General features: G+C 35.4%; 1 protein-coding gene across 2 annotated transcripts in view; it reads right to left on the bottom strand.

Moving 5' to 3' along the window:
- Window positions 1-2,677, bottom strand: part of sh2d3ca (SH2 domain containing 3Ca) — a 100,758-nt gene extending 98,081 nt beyond the window's left edge. Inside the window, exon 1 of one of the 2 annotated variants that reach the window (XM_087270211.1) lies at window positions 2,449-2,677. In XM_087270211.1, the coding sequence (XP_087126337.1) occupies window positions 2,449-2,467 (19 nt within the window). In that variant the 5' untranslated portion in view covers window positions 2,468-2,677. The remainder of the gene's footprint in view (window positions 1-2,448) is intronic. The other variant, XM_087270210.1, reaches the window with a different exon arrangement.
- Between the last annotated feature and the right edge of the window lie 16,912 nt (window positions 2,678-19,589).

The following is a 19,589-nucleotide window of genomic DNA, read 5'->3' as shown; positions in this document are numbered from 1 at the left end:
GATCTTGTTCCTTTCACATGCGCATTAGCTTGGGCAACCTGAAAATATGCCTGTTTGATTCAGACATGTAGAAACGAAACTTACGAGACAGATGTTGTTTAATTCTATTGGTGATTGCAAATATGCAATGTAATTGTAAGCTTGGCAAACAGTTTTGGAGAATTAGATGACCGGTGAGTGAAATGACTTGCCTTAAATGGACTAAAGTCATCTTAAGGCCTTGGTATTACCAAAACGCACTTATTGCAATGAGAGGCGCATCTTTTAAATAGTTTTCTAATGGCTGCCAGTGTTTTGTGCGCTGCTTATGTGCCCTGCACACCTTGCATTTTTGCTGGTGTGCACTGTGCGCCTGTAGTTGAAATAGTCAACTCTGAGCAGAAAAAGCGAGCTATATCAGTCACGTCTTTTTCATTCTCCATTTGATTGAAAGCAGAGGTGTGGTTTCAGTTGAGGCAACAGCAGTGTTTGTGCTGTCAAGACGACTATGGAGACTTAAAGATGGAGGAAAGACTATTGGTTGCTGTTTCGAGTTATCTGGAGCTGTATGACTTTACAAATCGTGAATATCAACAGCAACACTTACTCACAATAAACCCTTTTCACATTCCCGGGTTTGTCAGTAGTAGAAGTCGTCTTGGTTAATAAGTTTTAAGTAGTTTTACTTAAGTAAACTTAGAGTGTAGTGTATGCGGGATAGAAAAATAAATTATTTTTTTACAATCTTATTTTCTGAAATAATAAAAGAAAAACTCCATGATGGTGTTATAAAGACTTTAAGAAAACTGAAAATATTTGTGTGAGAAATAATATCAGTGAGACTGATATTGGCAGCCAGAAGAGAAAACAACATCAAATTTACTGTTCTGCCAATAGATTGATTTCAAATGCCTCACACAAGCAAAATTACTTTTTTTTGTAATTTGATGCAAAGATGTTATAATGCATATATAAATACATATAAATGTTCAAAAAATCTAAATATTTTTCACAGTCTTGTGAAAGGTTCGTATGCAGATTCAGTCATTGCCTATTGAAATATATACAGTAAAGCACACCACACTTATTTTTGTTCTGTCAACACAAAAAGCCTCACGCTCTCGGAACAGAACAGGCACTTTGGTGTGATTAGCCCCTTACACAGCCTATTTAAGGCTGCTCAAAAGTTGGTATACTCAGAATTTAGTGTAAAGACGCTATGATGCTAAATACATAAATACATTATGCTTATTTATGTTTTAGTTTCTGTACCGCCTTTGCTGTTTAAAGATGCCCTAACAACTTGATCGTTATGTGCCTAATTTTCAATTAGCATTTTTTTTTTCTTTTGTTGGGAAACTTTGAAAAGATTTGCTTCACATTTGAACACCAGCTAGTAAGTATTTTCAAGATTAAACTGAACCCATTGATCGGGTATCGGAGAATGATCTCAGAAGATGATGGTAACTTTAGCTGCTGATGCAGTCCAGTGTAAAATACACACTCACCGGCCACTTTATTAGGTACACCTGTCCAACTGCTTGTTAAATTTCTAATCAGCCAATCTCATGGCAGCAACCAAATGCATTTAGGCATGTAGACATGGGCTGTTTCTCAATATGCATTTTCAGTGGTCTTGCATCCTTGTATACTCGTGCAATGTTACCATCAACTGCCAAAGTTCAGCTCCAATTCTCAATTCGCAAGAATGGAGGACACGTGAAACGTCCTGAATGTGTTCATATCAAGGACGCATGGATGCAGAGTTAGGCACTGAACTCGCTCTAGAAGCCAGGGTCAAGACAATCTGCTTCAGTTCAAACCGAGCATCAGAATGGGGAAGAAAGGTGATTTAAGTGTCTTTGAATGTGGCATGGCTGTTGGTGCAAGACATGCTACACAAGTGGCCGCTCTGAGTTTATTTTTTAAATATTTATAACACTTCACTGACATTCTTCTCTCATATCCTTTAATAACACAATTCAACCTCAGTGAGGCTTGGATATGAGGATGTACATCCAACAAAAGAACATTTTTAATGTTTGTTTTTGCCACTGGCATTGTAAATCTCCAGTAAATGTAAATATTAAACTGTAGGATTGGCACTGTGGGTGAAAGAGTGCAGATTAAGGGATGGCAATATTATAGAAATCTCACATTTCTATGTCACAAAGTGAGCAAAATCTGAACAGTACATTTTTCCTCATTCTTGCAGAAATAACACAGCTACTGGGTTGTCCTTTATCACAATTTCTGTGTCAGCAGAGTCATCAGAGACCCGATTAGAGCACTTAAACGTAAATAATCTTAATTTTATTATATTTCCCCTTTAAAACATTTTGATCTTTAATAGTCATAACAAACCAGAGACTTAAATCACATACCACATTATATACACCTCATGGTAAAGTGATCCAAAAGAATAATTTCGCCATACTATGCCGGAAGTCCACAATCAAACATACTCACTCAGCTTGCGCTTGATCATGGTTTAGCCTCTTGTATGTCCGGCAGGATGCTGATGGTGGTTTTCTGGGACGGGCAGCAACAGATTTGACTTATGTCTCTTGTATGTGTATGTTGAGACAGAAGTGTCCACTTCCGCTGCTTAGGGTTGATGCTCAGTGCAAGAAAGCAGTGAAAGAGAAGAGCTTCCTGTGGTTGATGCAGGGCGGATGCATGTGATCTGTACTGTAATGCTGCTTTACACAAGAACGCTTGATGTTGACATTCGAGAGAGAGAGAGAGAGAGAGTGTTTTTTTTTTTATTGAATACAAGAATAATAACATCACTGCATTGAAGAAAAAATACAATAACAAAAAATAAGAAAGAAGACAGAGAGAGAAAAAATACACAGCCTCAAACATTAACAAAAAAGATTGTCATAAGCTTTAAGAAACTTATTATTTTTCTTATTATTAATAAGCTTAAGAGATTCAATATTATACGAAATTTCAGCAAGGAAAGTATTAAAAACAGGTATTGTTTTTAGAAACTTATTTTTGTGTATAAAAAAATTACAGTGTAACACAAAAAAATTTACAATAAGATCGAGAGCATGACCATCATCCGAGAAATACAGAAATATATCTTTTAAAGACAAATTTAAATCATGTTTAAAAATGGATGATAAATAAAAAGTAATGTCATTCCAAAGATGTTTAATGTGAGTGCAACTATAGAATAAGTGAAATAAAGTCTCTTCATGTGTATTGCAGAAAGTACACAAATTAGATATATCAAAATAATTCGCAATTTGGGAATTTGTAGGATAAACATTATGCAAGATCTTAAAATGTATCTCTCTTATTTTGTTGGATATGCTGAATTTTTCAGGTAATACCCATGCTCTCTTCCATTGAATGCAGTCAGAGAAGTTGGTCCAAAAAAATTTACATCTTGGGGTGGTATATACAGAGTAATGTAACAATCGTCTGACATGTCTGTTGTCACATTTTTTATCAAAAAAATACACTCCATCCAAAAAAAGTTTAGGCATAATTGTTTCCCTCTCATTAAAGTAAAGAAAAGTTTTAAATAAATGCACATAACTTTGTGACAAACTCTTTATAACACAGTTGAAGGATTTAGCTGGCAAAGGGATGTTATACAATGTCATAAATTCTTCATATTCCAAAATATTGCCATCATTTTTAAATAAGTCCAAAACAAAAACTATTCCTCTTTCAAACCACTTATTAATAAAAAGAGATTTCCCAGGAGTTAAGACATTAGAGTTGTTCCAAAGAATTTCTTTGTGTGGGGAAAAATTGTGCACGTAACACAATTTCCAAGCAAGTAAAGCTTGTTTGTGAAAGTTAGAGAGGGAGATTGTCAATTTAGAAGGGATGAAATTACATTTTAAAAGAAAGTCTAAACCACCTAATTTATCAAATATAACATTGGGGATATGGTACCAAATTGAATTATTACTACGGAGACATCTTTGTAGCCAATAGCAAATGAGCTAATTTAATCTTTGAAATTTAAAACCTCTAATCCACCCTCTGAGCGCCTATTAGATAAGACTGATTTTCTAATTTTATGGGTTTTATTCTTCCATATGAAGTTCAATAACAATTTATTTACATTATTAGCAATTTTGTCACTGATAAAAAGAGACATCGCAGGATAAACACAACGAGACAGCCCTTCAGCTTTGGATATAAGTACCCTGCCATAAATGGATAAGTCACGTTGAAGCCATGAATTAAAGATAATTCTAGTTTTTGAAATTTTAGGTGAAAAATTCAGATTTTGACGAGATAATTTGTCTTTAGTAAGGAAAATCCCCAGGTACTTCACACAATCTTTAACAGGTATGTTGTGTATAAGAGATTGCTGTGTATCATAGAGACAAAAAATTTCACACTTTGTAAGATTTAAATATAATCCTGAGGCTTCAGAAAAAGATTGAATAATACTAAGACTTAAAGGAATTTGAGTTTGATCTTTAAGAAATAAAGTGGTATCGTCAGCAAGTTGAGAAATTTTAAATTCTTTGTCAAACAAAGTGAGACCTTTCAAATTTGGATTTTGTAGGATATTAAGAGATAACAGTTCAACGGCTAAAAGAAAAAGGAATGGGGAAATGGGGCAGCCTTGGCGCACACCTCTATCACAAATAAAACGTTTAGTGGTTTGCAGATTAACCAAAACCGAGGAGTTAATGTCATTATAAAGCATTTTCACCATATTAACAAAGTTATTTCCAAAACCAAAAGCTCTGAGAGAGTTAAATAAAAAATGATGCTCTAATGAATCAAATGCTTTATAAAAGTCTAAAAACAAAATCATAGATTCTGAGTCAATGTTCTCTGAGTAGTCAATAAGATCAAGTACTAATCTTATATTAGAGCTAATATGTCTATTATGCATAAAACCATTTTGTGTTTCACCAATTATACTGTGAAGACCAGATTTTAAACGAATTGCAAGAGTTAAGGCAAGTAGCTTATAATCTATATTTAACAAAGAAATCGGCCTCCAATTTTCAATTAAAAGTCTATCTTTATCTGATTTGGGAATTAAAGAAATGAGACCCTGCTTCATTGTGGGTGTCATTTCAGTTTTTTTAATACATTCTTTAAACATAAAATATGTGAAGTGTAAAATAAAATTCAACAGACAAACCATCATTACCTGGAGATTTTCCTTTTTTCATAGATCTTAATGCACCTTCTATTTCAGAAGTAGAGATATCAGCGTCACATAGCAACTTAAAATCCTCACTAATACTAGGAACTTTATCATGGACAGATACAAAGAAGCAATCACATTTTTCTTGAGAAAACTCAGAAGTATATAATTTTTTATAGAAATTGTATACAAAGGATAAAATAATATTAGGATCTGTACAAAGAACCCCATCAACCTTTAAAGAAGAAAGAGACGTTTTTTTTTCTGTTTCTTTTTTCAAGAGCAAAAAAGTAATCAGTATTTCTTTCGCCCTTTTCAATCCATTTTGCTCTAGAGCGTATGAATGCATCTTTGACAATTTCTGAATACATATTTTCAATTTTCATTACACAAATGCTATATTCTATCTCATCTTCTTTACTAAGATTATTTTTCTGCTTTAACACACCTAATCTATGAATAATTTGAAATTCTTCATTATTTTTTTCTTTTTTAATTTGTTTGCTCCTGTTTATGGCAAAGTCTCTAGCTTTACATTTAAAAAGCTCCCAGCTAGAGCAAGGATCTTTTTCCAAATTACTTAAAGTACGCTTAGCCAGCTGAGATACATAATCATTGAATGGGGTGTCTTTCAATAAGCGATTATTAAATTTCCAGTAGCCTCTTGTATTGTTTGGCATGGGAAACTAAAAAGAGATCAATTCTGGCCTTAAGTGATCCAGATTTGTTGGACCAAGTAAAGCCACTCCTGTCATTATTGAAAAAACGCCATACATCAACAACTGAAATATTTTCACATAACCATAAGATAATATTATCAGCGTTAGTTGTTGTTCTAGAAGGAAATCTGTCTTGTAAGTCATCTGGAGTTTCATTAAAATCAGCAGCTATAATAACATAAGCATTAATATAACACCCTTGAATATTAATAAGTTTGGTACCCAATTGTTTGAACATAAATACATTGGCGCTTCTTGTGTTGTGTCCATAAACATTACACAAAATGAAAATCACATTTTCGATTTTACAAACTAAGACGATCCATCTACCCTCATCAGATATTAAAGATTCTAAAATGTCACCTCTAAATTTGTGAGTCAAAATTAAAGTACCAGCTGAACGGTTAGAACCATGACTCATATAAATCACATTTCCCCACTGCGTTTGCCAAAATTTTTTATCTGACTCAACAGAATGGCTTTCTTGGACAAAAATAAAATCTGCATTAGTATTCCTTTTCGTATGATCTCTTAAACCACGAACATTAAGAGAGGCTAGAGTAAACGAGAGAGAGAGAGAGTGGTTATTGGGTTACTCTGTCAAAGGTGACGTTGTGTATCAGAATCAGAATATTGTTCTTTTTAAGACTGAATTATGTAGTTTTAACATTGGGAATCACCTTTCATTTTGCATTTCATATGATTCTGACCTACAGTATTTATAGACCTTGTTATTAAACTAGGTTGTTTTTGGGTGGGTCTTATAACATTTTTTTAAATCATTTGTAATATTTTTTTGATTAGATTTTTTTTTATTAATTGGATTTTTTAAATAACAAAAAAAAAGAACAACATTATAATATTTTAGATTCAAACTAAATATTTGATGTTCGCCCAGGTGATCTTACGCTGCAGTGTATTCTCCCACCTAGTCCATGCTCCTTGCTGCTGGAGTCACACCGCCCTGCTCACTCTCTCTTCCTCCACACCTGCTTGAACCTCCTTCTGGAGTAGGTGGTGTCTTTACTTGCCATGGACCTGGCTAACCAGGTCTTTAGAAAATAGCCCAAGCCCACTCCGCCTGTCGCCACAGTGCCCACCAGAGCCTATTATCTCAGGCATGACTCTGCCATTTCCACTGTTTTTCCAGCATTCCATTTCCTGCTTGTCCTCACCTCAATGCAGGCTGATGACACCTTGCAGTCTCTAGAGTCCCTGTACTGTAGGGCTTCTCTTGTGCTTACGACCATGAATTCTTCTGTGAGGCCACTGAATGGCAGCTGCAAGGTGTTACTCGTCCCATACAGTGCAGTACTGGTAAGACTGCGTGGAAGGCCCAACTATTTTCGAAGAGAGCAACTCATCTTCCTTTCTAGGGACATTGGGACTGCATAAATCAGCAGAGGCCACAAAACTCGGGGCAGAATTGAGTGCTGATAGAACCAGGCTTTGTATCTACCAGACAGGCCGGATTTGTCAACCTTCGTGAGCCAAGCTCCAAGTTCTTTTTTGGACTTCTGGATGGCTGCAGAGTCTTTTAGACTGAATTCAAACAGCTTCCCCTATCTCTTGACAGGTTGCTCAGTGATGGTCGGGATGAAACAGATGGAAAAATAGAACTTGTCAACCACTTTCCCCTTCTTTGGCACCATGGACCTAGACTTGGAGGGCTTAAAACTCATCCCAGCCCAGACAATGAGTCTCTCAAGTCCTTGTAGGATCCATCCGCTCCCTGGGACCATTGTCGCTGTGATGGTAAGGTCATCCATATATGCCCTAGTGGGCTGTCACACACCTGACTTAGTTAAGGGCCCTCTGCATTCCACTATGCTATAGTAAAAGACTTGCTAAATATTTGTATATAATAGACTTACTATATAATAGACTTACTATAGTAAAATATATTATATAATATTATATTGTATATGTATATAATGCATACAATATATATATAATACGGCAGAACTTAAATTGAAAATTGCACACATACACTGAAAAAGCAAAGTAAACCAAAATGTAACTATAGAAAAGTGTTGTGAGAGCAGTGAAATACACCTTGATCTCTACAATTAACTTAATGTCTATAAGATGCAAGACATCTTCACACATGACAACACATCAGATATTTTTGCAGAAGAAGCTTAAAAATGTGTTGCATCTCGCTTCCTTTCTTGTAATCTGCCTTGGTCTTTACTTCCTGTATGAATGTGAGCTACTTGTGTGTGAGAGGGTGTGTGTTTATGATACCCAGAAAGTGAGAAGTTTAAAATAGGGTGTTGCAATCTGCGTCAGTCTGGCTTGTTATTTATAGGATAAGATAGACCGAAAGTCAATAAAACACACATAAAGTATAATGCATTCTAAGACAGTTGTCTTGTATTTGATGTAATGTCTAGTGCACATATTATCCATTAAAAATAGAATGCAAAATTGTAATTACAACTGAAATGTGTGCCTTAATATTTAAAATGTTGATTTGTATTTTTCATTTTAAATTTTGTGATAATTTTTGGTGGTTTGATGCACAAAAAACAAAAACAAAACAGCATTTCTAATATAAACTTATTTTTAATATTTCTCCTTCATGTCTTTTAATGAATCTATTTTCCCCAAGATATAAAAAATAGCCCCTTTCAGGAAATTCAAGATAAAAAATGTCCAGACTGAAATCCATTAAGACTGCAATTTCTCATCCCAGAGCCATGCATTGTTTTTAACAGGCTTTGTTTAAAAAAAATCTGTTATAACAAAATATGATTGATATATATATATATATATATATATATATATATATATATATATATATATATATATATATATATATATATATATATATATATATATATATGTGTGTGTGTGTGTGTGTGTGTGTGTGTGTGTGTGTATTTCCACAGTATGTCATATTATTAAAATTACAATTATGTGGGTGTGTTGGTACTATATACAGTGTATAGTGCTTATTCAGCTTGTACCACAAGAATAAAAGTGTGGTTATGTTTTTTTTTTTTTTTAATTTTGGAGAAAATTAATATGATTTCACAAATAAATCATCTTTAAATATTGTAGCTTAATTATAGTTACTGTACATCTAAACTTAGCATTACAGGAAACCTGATGACAAAATGTTAATGCTAGCATAATTTACAACAAAAACATATTTGTTCAAATTTAGTACTTTGATAATGTCCTCAAACCATTAAATGATGTACAAAACAAAATGTTTTAAAGAACCCAGTAACTCCGTTAGGCTCATTGCTTCCATCGAAGGTCACCACAGTGAAAAGAAACCACTAACACGTTTTAGTGACAGATGCCTTTCCTGCGCTGCACACAAGCCTGAGAGTGCTGTGGACCATCCTACACCCTTTTATTCACACGCTTTTGCTAATTTAGTTTCTTAATTCTCCTTTCTTGCCAGTGGTGCCCCCAGAAAAGTTTCTTAGGGGTGGCCAGAAGAGGCTGCAAGAAATCTTGTGATGACACACAAAAAAATTATGAATTCAGTGTAATGTTATATTTTGTTTCTGGGAAACGAAATAATGTATTGATTTTTTTTACTAATTACTCTTGTAATATTGCAATTTATTCCTTGAAATAATTAGACATGCAAACCAAATAAAAATCAATATTTAATTTAAAAACACTTCTCATATATATACAAAAATAGCTTTTCAGTTATTTTTACATACTTTTATTGTACAGCATACAGTATATGCCATGTCTAAAATTATTGAAGATTAATCAGTTAATTAAAACAACAAATAAACAAAAGGCATTAACATATATATATATACACACACTCACTATACAGACCCTAATAATATCATTTATCCATATTCCGTTTTTAACTACATTATTATTAATACAGCTTCTTCTATTACCTTAAGGTAAATATTAAATTGCCACTGCTGTCTATTGAAGGTGTGTGCGTGCTATCAACGACGATCGGGGAGGAGAAGCTACGTTAGTGGTACCAATCAGTAATTTAGTGGCTGCTATTTAATTATTTATTGAAATATTGTCAATTTACGTAAGTACATTTAAATTAAAAGTATCAACAATCATAGTGGGGTGGCCTTGGGGCGCCCCTGATTCCTGCATGTCTTTGAACTGTAGGAGAACCCAGATAACGCAAAGGAAACCCAGGCAGACACGGTGCAATAATGCAGTGACGTATGAGACCACTAGATGACAGCAGCGGTCCAACTAACCCTACCTACAACACTCACATAGTAAATATTTAATAAACAGTGGATAATTACCAAGTAGCCAGCCTATTAGACTTGAGTTTGTTTAATGAGCACCAAATTTTCTGCAAAATTACCAATAATCAATTGGCTGTGATTAAGTCATGGAACATTACTGTACATCTTGTGAATGACACGCTAATAACTTCATGACCGGAGGCCCTCAAGAATAAAAGACACTTTGATCAAATGGAGGAGAGACAAAGCTAAATATGATCTGTCGTGGTTTTAAGCAGTCTGCTGGACAATTTCATTATAGCCATGCTGCTATATAAAAGATGGTAATAACTTTTAACATCTAAAATGACATATTTTGATTTTTTATTAGTGTACTCAAGTAAACATGAATATGTGACTCACTGGCCACTTTATCAGGTACACCCGCTTAACTGCTTGTTTAATGCAAAAGTCTAATCAGATCATCACATGGTTGCAACTCCTATGCATTTTGAGGTGCAGGTGTCATGAAAAATCCCTAAATATTTTATCTTTGCATTAAAGAGTTAAAGTATTTAAAATATAGGATTCTCTTTAAACTTATTAAAAAAATGTTAAGACAAACTTACAAAGGATTTGACAACCCAGGCTCATTCTGAAAACGAACCGCTATATACATTTCTGGAGAGTGGCAAATACATCCCTGGAGCTACATTTTATTGCGTTTTTTGTTTTTTGCGAATCCACTAGATACTGCTGTGTATGCTTTTTGAAATCTCATATTTTTCTCTTGCGAGTGCCATTCGTGCCTGCTGTTCTCAAGTAAATCCATCAGAGGCCGCTGTCGACTGTCTGACTGACTGACCGATTGACTGACCCAACTAAACCCAACCAACAGTGATTTTAAAAGTGCCGATTGACTCGCCCACCCCCTTTGCTAAACTCAACTGATACCCAACAGTTTTAAAAAGCAATCTAGAAAAAGAAAAGCCATAGTCTGATTTTTACCATGTTTTCAGATTTTACCACATTCTCACCCTGTTGTTTACTTGATTATTTGTTGCTTTTGTTTTTGTCATACCTACTTTCTCTAACCGTTCTTCGTTGTGGTCAACAAGTCTGCTGCATACATGTTGAGCTACTAGATTTTGGTGATAATTTGAGTAAAAGCTCTTAGTAGTCTACTACTCATGTTTTGCTAGTTTTAGCACTAAAATGCTTAGTGAAATACTTTTCAAACAACATTTTAGGAGTCTAAATGTAGGACTGGCACACTAACTATTTTTAAGCTTCTTTCTAAAATCAGCAAATTAAGATGTTCTGTGAATATGGCTTCTGTAGTTCAATGAGGAACAGAATGGGGAAGAAACTATATTTAAGTGACTCTGAACTTGACCAGACAGGCTATAAAATATGCAGTGAGCTGCAGAACAGAAAGAGTCGATAACTGAGGCTACAATTCACACAGACTCTCCAAAATAGGGCAACAGAAAACTGGCGAAAGGTTGCCTGATCTGATGAGGCTTGAGTTCTGCTGTGACATTCAGATGGTATAGAGTCAGAATTTGGTGTGAATAACCTGAAAGCATGTATGCACCTTGTCTTGTATCAACCGTTCAAACTGCTGTTGCTGAAATGAGGTATCTAAAATTTTCTTGCAACACTTTGTGCCTATTTAGTACCAACTTGTGCATCAGCTGTACCTGAGTATTGATTCTGACTATGCCCATTCTTAATGATGGTGCTTCCAGCAGAATAAATCACCAAGTCACAAAGCTCAAATCACGGTAGAGTGCTTAAGGCTTCGGAATGAATTTTGAGCTAACAGCCTGTAATACGACTTAATGACGGATTCCATTGTCTGACCCTACTATAATTGTTTCATTAGTACAATGGCTTTCAAAAAGGCTTTGCCATGCGATGACCCACTAAGTGCTTCAGCTATTTCTTTTATTGTTGTTACCAATTCTACTGCCTAAGCAAACAATAATGTTGAATGGCATGATAGATTTTTAAAATTGTTTGTTTGAGAACTTAAGCAAGTGGTTTCCGTTCCATAGTCAGTGAAAGATACAGTACATCTACGCATGCTGCCTTCAATATCAATCAACAAATTCTGTCTCAAGCATTAGATTTTAATGTCTTGCTGCCTTTTTGCATTCCACTGCCTGCAGAGGCACATCTTTTTATGCAACCCAGATTCTTTTTTAAAACGTACCTCTGTATACATTTCTGGAGAGCACTAAAAATGTCCCAGGAGCTTTATTTTTTTTGCACTTTTTGTTTATAAGGGCCTACTCACACTATGCCATCCGTACCGTGCCCAGGCCCGTTTCCCGGATCGTTTGAGAAGTGTGAGTGCGCTGAATCGGGCTCAAGCACGGTTCACTTGGCCGGCCCTGGCCCGGTTGGAAGAGGTGTGCCTGAGCGCGGTACACTTGGGCTTTGGCGCGGTACGCTTGTGTGTGAGCGCGAAACGCGCCAAAGCCCGAAACCGAAAGCGAGACGTGACTTTTAAGGGACTGTTTGATATGGATTTATTAATCATTCTTACTGTTCAGTGATCGCAAACTGCCGTAGTTTATTAAAGACGCAAACTCCTCACAGCACGCCAGCTGCGCGCCTTCAGCAGACCTTCTCATTCCTGCAGCACGAGAGCTTTGATTGTTTATGAGCGCCAAAAGTGGCGGATCTGTTCGGTAAAATATCTGACTGCGTGTCACGGCATCCCTAAGGACTGTTTGGCGAAATATTTGACTGCATGTCACTGCATAACAAACGACTGAAAGGATATAACTAGAGAACTCTCCACTGTGCTGCTGAGTGAGAGAGCGTATGGCAAGCCGTTTTAACATTTAAACCTTGTTCTGACTATCCATAAATATATTTAGAGATATAATTATATATTTTGACAAGTCATTATTATAATTCGACTTGTCAGAATGACAATTAGAGATATCTGCAATTACAATTGTACTAGTACGAAATCAGATTGGAGATATCTGCAAATATATTATGACTAGTCATATTCCTCCATTGACTTCCATTGAAAAATATTTGCAGATATCTCTGAGTTTTGACTCGTCAAAAATCCAATTCAAGATATCTACAACTGTAATTCGACTATTAGTAAATTAATTAGAGATATCTTCAAATATATTTGTAAATATCTCTAAATATTACGAATTAAAGACATCTCCAAATGTATGACTAGTAAAAACTCAGTTAGAGATATCTCTAATTACAATTGTGACTAGTCAAAACTCATTTAGAGATATCTGCAAATATTTTTTAATGGAAGTCAATGGAGGAATATGACTAGTCATAATATATTTGCAGATATCTCCAATCTGATTTTGTACTAGTACAATTGCAATTGCAGATATCTCTAATTGTTATTCTGACTAGTCGAATTATAATTATGACTAGTCAAAATATAATTAGAGATATCTCTAAATATATTTATGGAGTCAGAACAAAGATTTAAATGCTAAAAAGGCTTGCCATAGAGAGCGCTTCTGAACAGCGCAGCAGCGATGACGTAAGCGTGCCGAGGCCCGATATGGTGTGAGCGCGGGCCGTCGGGGGAGACGGGAGGGGGGACAAGCGTGCTTTGGCCCGGTTCGAGGCAACTGTACCTAGTGTGAGTACGGCCTAAGAGTCCACCAGAGGCTGCTGTTTATGCTTTTTGAGATCTCAAATTCCGTTTGCGAGTGCCGTTAGTGCCTTCTGTTCTCACGTAAATCCAACAGGGGCTGATGTTGACTGACTAACTGACTTAATGACTGACTGACTGACCAATCAACTGACCCACCCTCCCCCTTTTCTAAATTCAACCAATAGTTTTTTTAAAAGTGCTGATTGACCAGCGTCCACCCACTTCCCTAAATCCAACCGACAGTTTTAAAAGGCAATGCAGAAAAAGAAAAATCCTCTCCTGATTTTTACCATGTTTTCAGATTTAACCATGTTCTTACTCTTTTGTTTACTTGATTAATTTATTTTTTGGCTTTTGTTTTTGTGTAACCCACTTTATGGAACCGACTCAAACTCTTATACAACTTATAATTTTTTGTCTTTGTATATTGGTGTAGATCTCTACTCTTTAAACAGGAGTATGACAAAAAAAAGTAATAATAATAATGAAAATGTCTTTGTAGGCTATGATGTTTCCTTCAGGGAGTTTGTCAGACGGTTCTCCCAGTTCTATCTAAGTTGACTAATGAAAGCCAGCTTTCTCTATTTTGGACTAAACTGCCCAAACTGTTTTTAGTCATAGTTTGAAATAGAAATGACTCGATTTTGTTTAAATTTTTCCATTTCAGATTTTCCCTTGTAGTGCTTCTTCTACAGCAAATATGTATTGAATGTGTCATGTTTTTCCTGGGAATAATTTTTCTTAAGGAGCTGTTGACATGGAATTGAACCAGATTTTGTTAAAAACCCAAACAATACTAACATAAAAACAAAACAAATCTGAAAAATGTGTGTAATAACAATGACATGACATAAGGAGAAAGTACTGAACTACTAAAACGTATTTAATACTTTATTTAAAAGGCTTTTTTGGTGATGGCAGCTTAAAGACACATCTCATATGGAGAATGAAGTTATGTACACTGCTCAGGTGAGAGTTTTTCCACACACTTCAACAGAGTGTAAAAATCTTGATTGTTCTGTGGGTCTCATCTATCAAATCTGATCTTTAATTTGTATTTTACATTAGATTTAAGTCAGGTGATTGGCTGGGCCATTCTGTGGCTGGATTTTCTTTTTCTGAAACCATTTGAGAATTTCCTCGGCTGTTTTGAATCATTGTCTTGCTGAAATGCCCAGCATGCCCAGCATGGTTTAACCTTCATCCAGATACTGTAGATGCTAGACTGAAGCAGCTGAAATTAATTTACAATGAGGAAGGGCAGAAGATTGCCGAAAAACTACTGAGAGATTTCAGCTACTGTCTGTGCTTTCACTGCCTTTCTTCATGCGTTCAATACTTTTTTCCTGCGTCATTTCATTTTACTATTCATAACTTAATTTGTTAACTAATTAGATTTGTTTTCTTTACATATATGGATTTCTTTGGTTGTTACCAAAATCGGGGGAAATTTTTTAAGTCAACGGCACCTTTAGAAATATGTTTTTTGAGAAAAATGGTGCTGCGTTCAATACTTATTTTCCCCGCTGTATATTGAGATTTATTTCTTTACTTAACTAGAAAATATACAATATCAAAAATCCAGCTGAATCCTTTCACCTTGGATCAATTCAAGTCAATACAATTTTGACTAATGGTACATTTAAACATTTTAAAAAGATTTTTCCTTTGAGTTTTTGAAATGTTTTGCATGACTGTTGTCAAAATGATGTTCATTCACACATTCTAACCATTAATAGCAGTACAAATTCTCTCTGGATTTCAACAGCATTTTTAGTCAGGATTTCTCTGGTTAGGTTTTTTAAATTAGTTCAACACAATATTTACTCATGTCTACATTTTTGAAGAGTTTAAATTATGTAGCCAGAGGCATGTATGACTGCATTTCATCTTTAAAATGAAAGCTACGGGTTGGTTTGACACCACAGATGGCTTCTGATCCTTTTAGCGCTAGCAGCTGACCACTTCCCTCCATACGGATGGCTTTTCTGGTGTTACCAGTTTGTTACCATCAAAAAGCATACACAGCAGCCTCTGAGGGATTTGCAAAAACTAACAACTATGAACAGATATACCTCCAGTTATGTATTTCGCTTTTCCCAGAATTGTAGACCTGGGTAAATATCTGTAATGATCCTGGGTTTAATTATTTCCTCCATTCTGCAGAATCAGCAGTCAGGTATCTATTTAACTACCATGGCACAAAAAGTGCATGTAAAAAAGTTTTTCTAAAAAATAATAAAGACTTTAAAGACTGTATTGTCTTGTATTTTATCTTTGTACAAGAGGCAGTGTGTTTTTAAAACAGAAGCTTTCAAGCCAGTTGTCTAAACCTCCACCTTCGATATCCACTCACAGGTAGAGATGCGGAGATGAAAAAAATTGTACACAAGGGCTAAAGTGACACATAGAATGATGTCAGCTTTGACATAACCTAGATCTATTTCTGTGTTAAATGTACAGATATGATTCACTGGTGATGAAAGAATATAGGCCTAATGGAAAGTACTTCAGTGATAATGGCGCCAATGGCTATTTAAAGATACGTATATACTGTACACCTACACACATTGGTAGTTTGACAGAACAGTTTTATGATGAAAGTTCAGTGTGTGTGTTTCTCCCTGAATAGGCTCGTCAATTTTTTTTTTCTGTAACAGAGGTTATAGTAGAGGGGCAGCAAGTAAGCATGTCAGTTAGAGTCATGTTGTATCTAAATATTCCTTAACTGTGGTAATAAATGATAAATGTGTTAATTAATGATCAAAAACACATATTTACACTAAGTCCTAAAGTCAAATAGCAAGATAATGTTGTTAATTATCGATTTACATTTCCCCAGCAGTACTAATTGGCTCAGTAAACCATAATGTACATATGTTGTTTGAGTTTAAGTGAGTGTGGCTTAAATATGTGGTTTGCATTTGTGTGGCCCATTAAATTACAAACCACAGGAGAGAGCAAGTTCTTCAGCAGGACAACGCTCCTTCCCATTGTTCAGCCTCCACATCGAAGTTCCTGAAAGCAAAGTCACGGTGCTCCAGGATTGGCCAGCCTGGTCACCAGACATGAACATTATTGAGCATGTCTGAGGTAAGATGAAGGAGAAGGCATTGAAAATGAATCTAAAGGATCTTGATAAACTCTGGAAGTCCTGCAAGACTCTTTGTCATTACAGATGACTTTATTAATAAATTATTAATGTCATTGCAGAGATGTATGGATGCAGTCCTCCAAGCTCATGGGAGTCATACACAATATTCATTCTTTTTCCACTGCACCATGACTATTCATATATACTGTACATTTATTCTGTTAATAGCAAGACTTTTGTCTAAGCAAAAATCAGACCTTACTGTTCTATTTAATTAAAATCTAGAGGTATTTGCCTTTCATATAAGCCACTTCTGATACCAACTGACCAACTCATCAAGTTATTATTTGTTGTTCCTATAAAACCTGGATAGCCAACAAGACTTTTGTCAGATAGTGTACTTATCTGGCTTTAAACCACTTTTACACATTTTTTTTTTTGTAAATGTTAGTGTAAAATGTTAATATACTAAGGCTTACAATGTTAAATCCAATGCTCCTCTCTCTCTCTCTCTCTTGCGCTATTCTTCCCAACAGGAAAATGCAAGCTATGAAGACAAGAAGGAAAACAAATTTAATAAATCTAATTTGTCGAATAGTTCACTCTTCTATAAAGGGATTTGTAGAAGCATCCACTCCCCGAGGCTCAGCCCAGGACTTTGTGAATTGCATTTTGACAGCCAGCCTTAGAGCTAGCGCTTATATTCCTCAGTGTGACAAAAGCAGTATGACTATCACTTTACAGAAGCCTTTCAGTGGTTGTTGGATTCAACGTAAAGCTTTTGATGTTTGTGTTAGAAATGTTCTTACAGACACATAATATGCTAAGAGATCTTAAACTGAAAAGTCATTACATATGTAATGAAACATGGTTATGTAAAGAAGTTAATACCAAGATCAAAAATGACCTTGTGTTCTTATCCAGTGTTGACGTCAGCCGCCAAAGTTCGATACCAATAATAAAGACCATAAGAACAGTTGATTTTTGGGTGTTGCTTAATATCATTAGGACTGACTGCTACAGGCATGGTACAGCCAGGGCTTAATTTGGGCCTGGAACAAGCCGGATCCGGATACGGCATCTCTGAAATCTGATCCGGCACCTCACTTTCATCCGTGACAATTCTAAAAATGCAGCCCTATATACATTTCTGGAGAACACCAAATACATAGGAGGCACTTTTGTTTTTGTTTTGGCAAATCCACCAGAGGCTTCCATGTATGCTTTTTGAGATCTCAAATTTCTCTCGAGAGTGCCATTTGAGCCTGCTGTTCTCACGTAAATCCACCAGAGGCCACTGTTTACGGACTGACTTACTGACCGACTGACTGACCAACCGTCCAAAAAACCCCACCCACCATCTACCCTGAACCTAACCAACAGTGTTTTAAAAAGCACAGACTGACCAGCGCCCACCCACTTGCAGTAGCAATACAGAAAAAAAACAAGGCCCCATGATTTTTTTTTTTTTTTTTTTAGATTTTACCACATTCTCACCATTTTATTTAATTGTTTTATTTTTTGTTTTTGTCTTACCTGTTTAAAACATATGCCGTAATAGTTGGCAGTTCATTCTGCTTTAGTGAACCCTGATAAATAAGGGGCTAAGCCAAAGGAAAATGAATGAGAGTATAGTATGGTTCCCAGCCATAACACCCTTGAAAATATTCTTTTCTGTCAGTCTTAGTAAACATTATAATTACAAAAAGAGTCAAACTTTAAATATGAAAATGATCAAAACTATTTGGTCATTTTTGAGCGAGATGTTAATAGTCTAATCTGATTCAATGATTTATGCTAAGCTAAGCTCTATTTGCCAGATCAGCGGAGTCCAGAGATCAGCTGAATGACCTCACAAATAGCATGGAGAGAATTATAAAGTCTAGTCCTTGCTAAGTTAACTACTCTGATAAAATTATTCAGAGCATGGGTCAATCTGTGCTTTTTAAAACACTTTTGGACGAGTTTATCGAAGGGGGAGGGTGGGGGGATCAGTCGGTTGGTCAGTCAGTAAATCAGTCAGTCGACAGCAGCCTCTGGTGGATATATGTGAGAACAACAGGCGTGAATGGCACTTGTTAGAGAAATTTGAGATTTAAAAAAAGCTTATGCAGTGCACTAGTGAATTCTTGAAAACAAAAACTACAAAAAACGTAGCTCCTGGGATGTATTTTGCTCTCTCCAGAAATGTATATAGAGGTACGTTATTAAAAAGCCTGGGTTGGTTTATCATTTTGATTAGTCAACTTCAGATTGGCCTATTCAACTGCACACCCCTCACAAATTGAAGTTAACAGCTCCCAGATTTTTTACATTTGTTAAAAAGATGGACAGTTTGTGTTGTAAGTTGCCCTGCTTGGCTTGTAAATTCCTGTTAAGCGACAAGCCACAAACTTTCTTCCAATGGGAAAAAGTATACTAGCTCAAAGAACAGCAAAAACATTTTTAAAATGCGCAGTGTATGATTTCTTTTATAATTCTTACACAAACAAAATGCTGAATTCACATCTTTTCATAATTACTATAATTAGATGATATTAATGATGTTCATGTGGAACATGGACTTTGGACTCTGAATTATATATTTTCATGCAACACAATCAAAGGCTGAATGTAGGACCTGAATGCATTTTTACTCATTTAAATCTTTTAAGTACATAAATTAATTATTATTAAATAACTACTAAAAGATTCCAACTTGTTAAAAGCATCCAATTTGAACATGAACGCTGCTAAGGTTTATTGATAGAATGGAAACCTTTAATCAAGTGTATTGTAGTTGTTTTCATGAAAAGTCTGTGGGAAATTCACCCTC

This window comes from Danio rerio, chromosome 10, assembly GCF_052040795.2.
Source record: "Danio rerio strain M-AB ecotype USA chromosome 10, GRCz13ab, whole genome shotgun sequence".
Lineage (NCBI taxonomy): Eukaryota > Metazoa > Chordata > Actinopteri > Cypriniformes > Danionidae > Danio > Danio rerio.
This window is presented reverse-complemented; position numbering and strand designations above follow the sequence as displayed.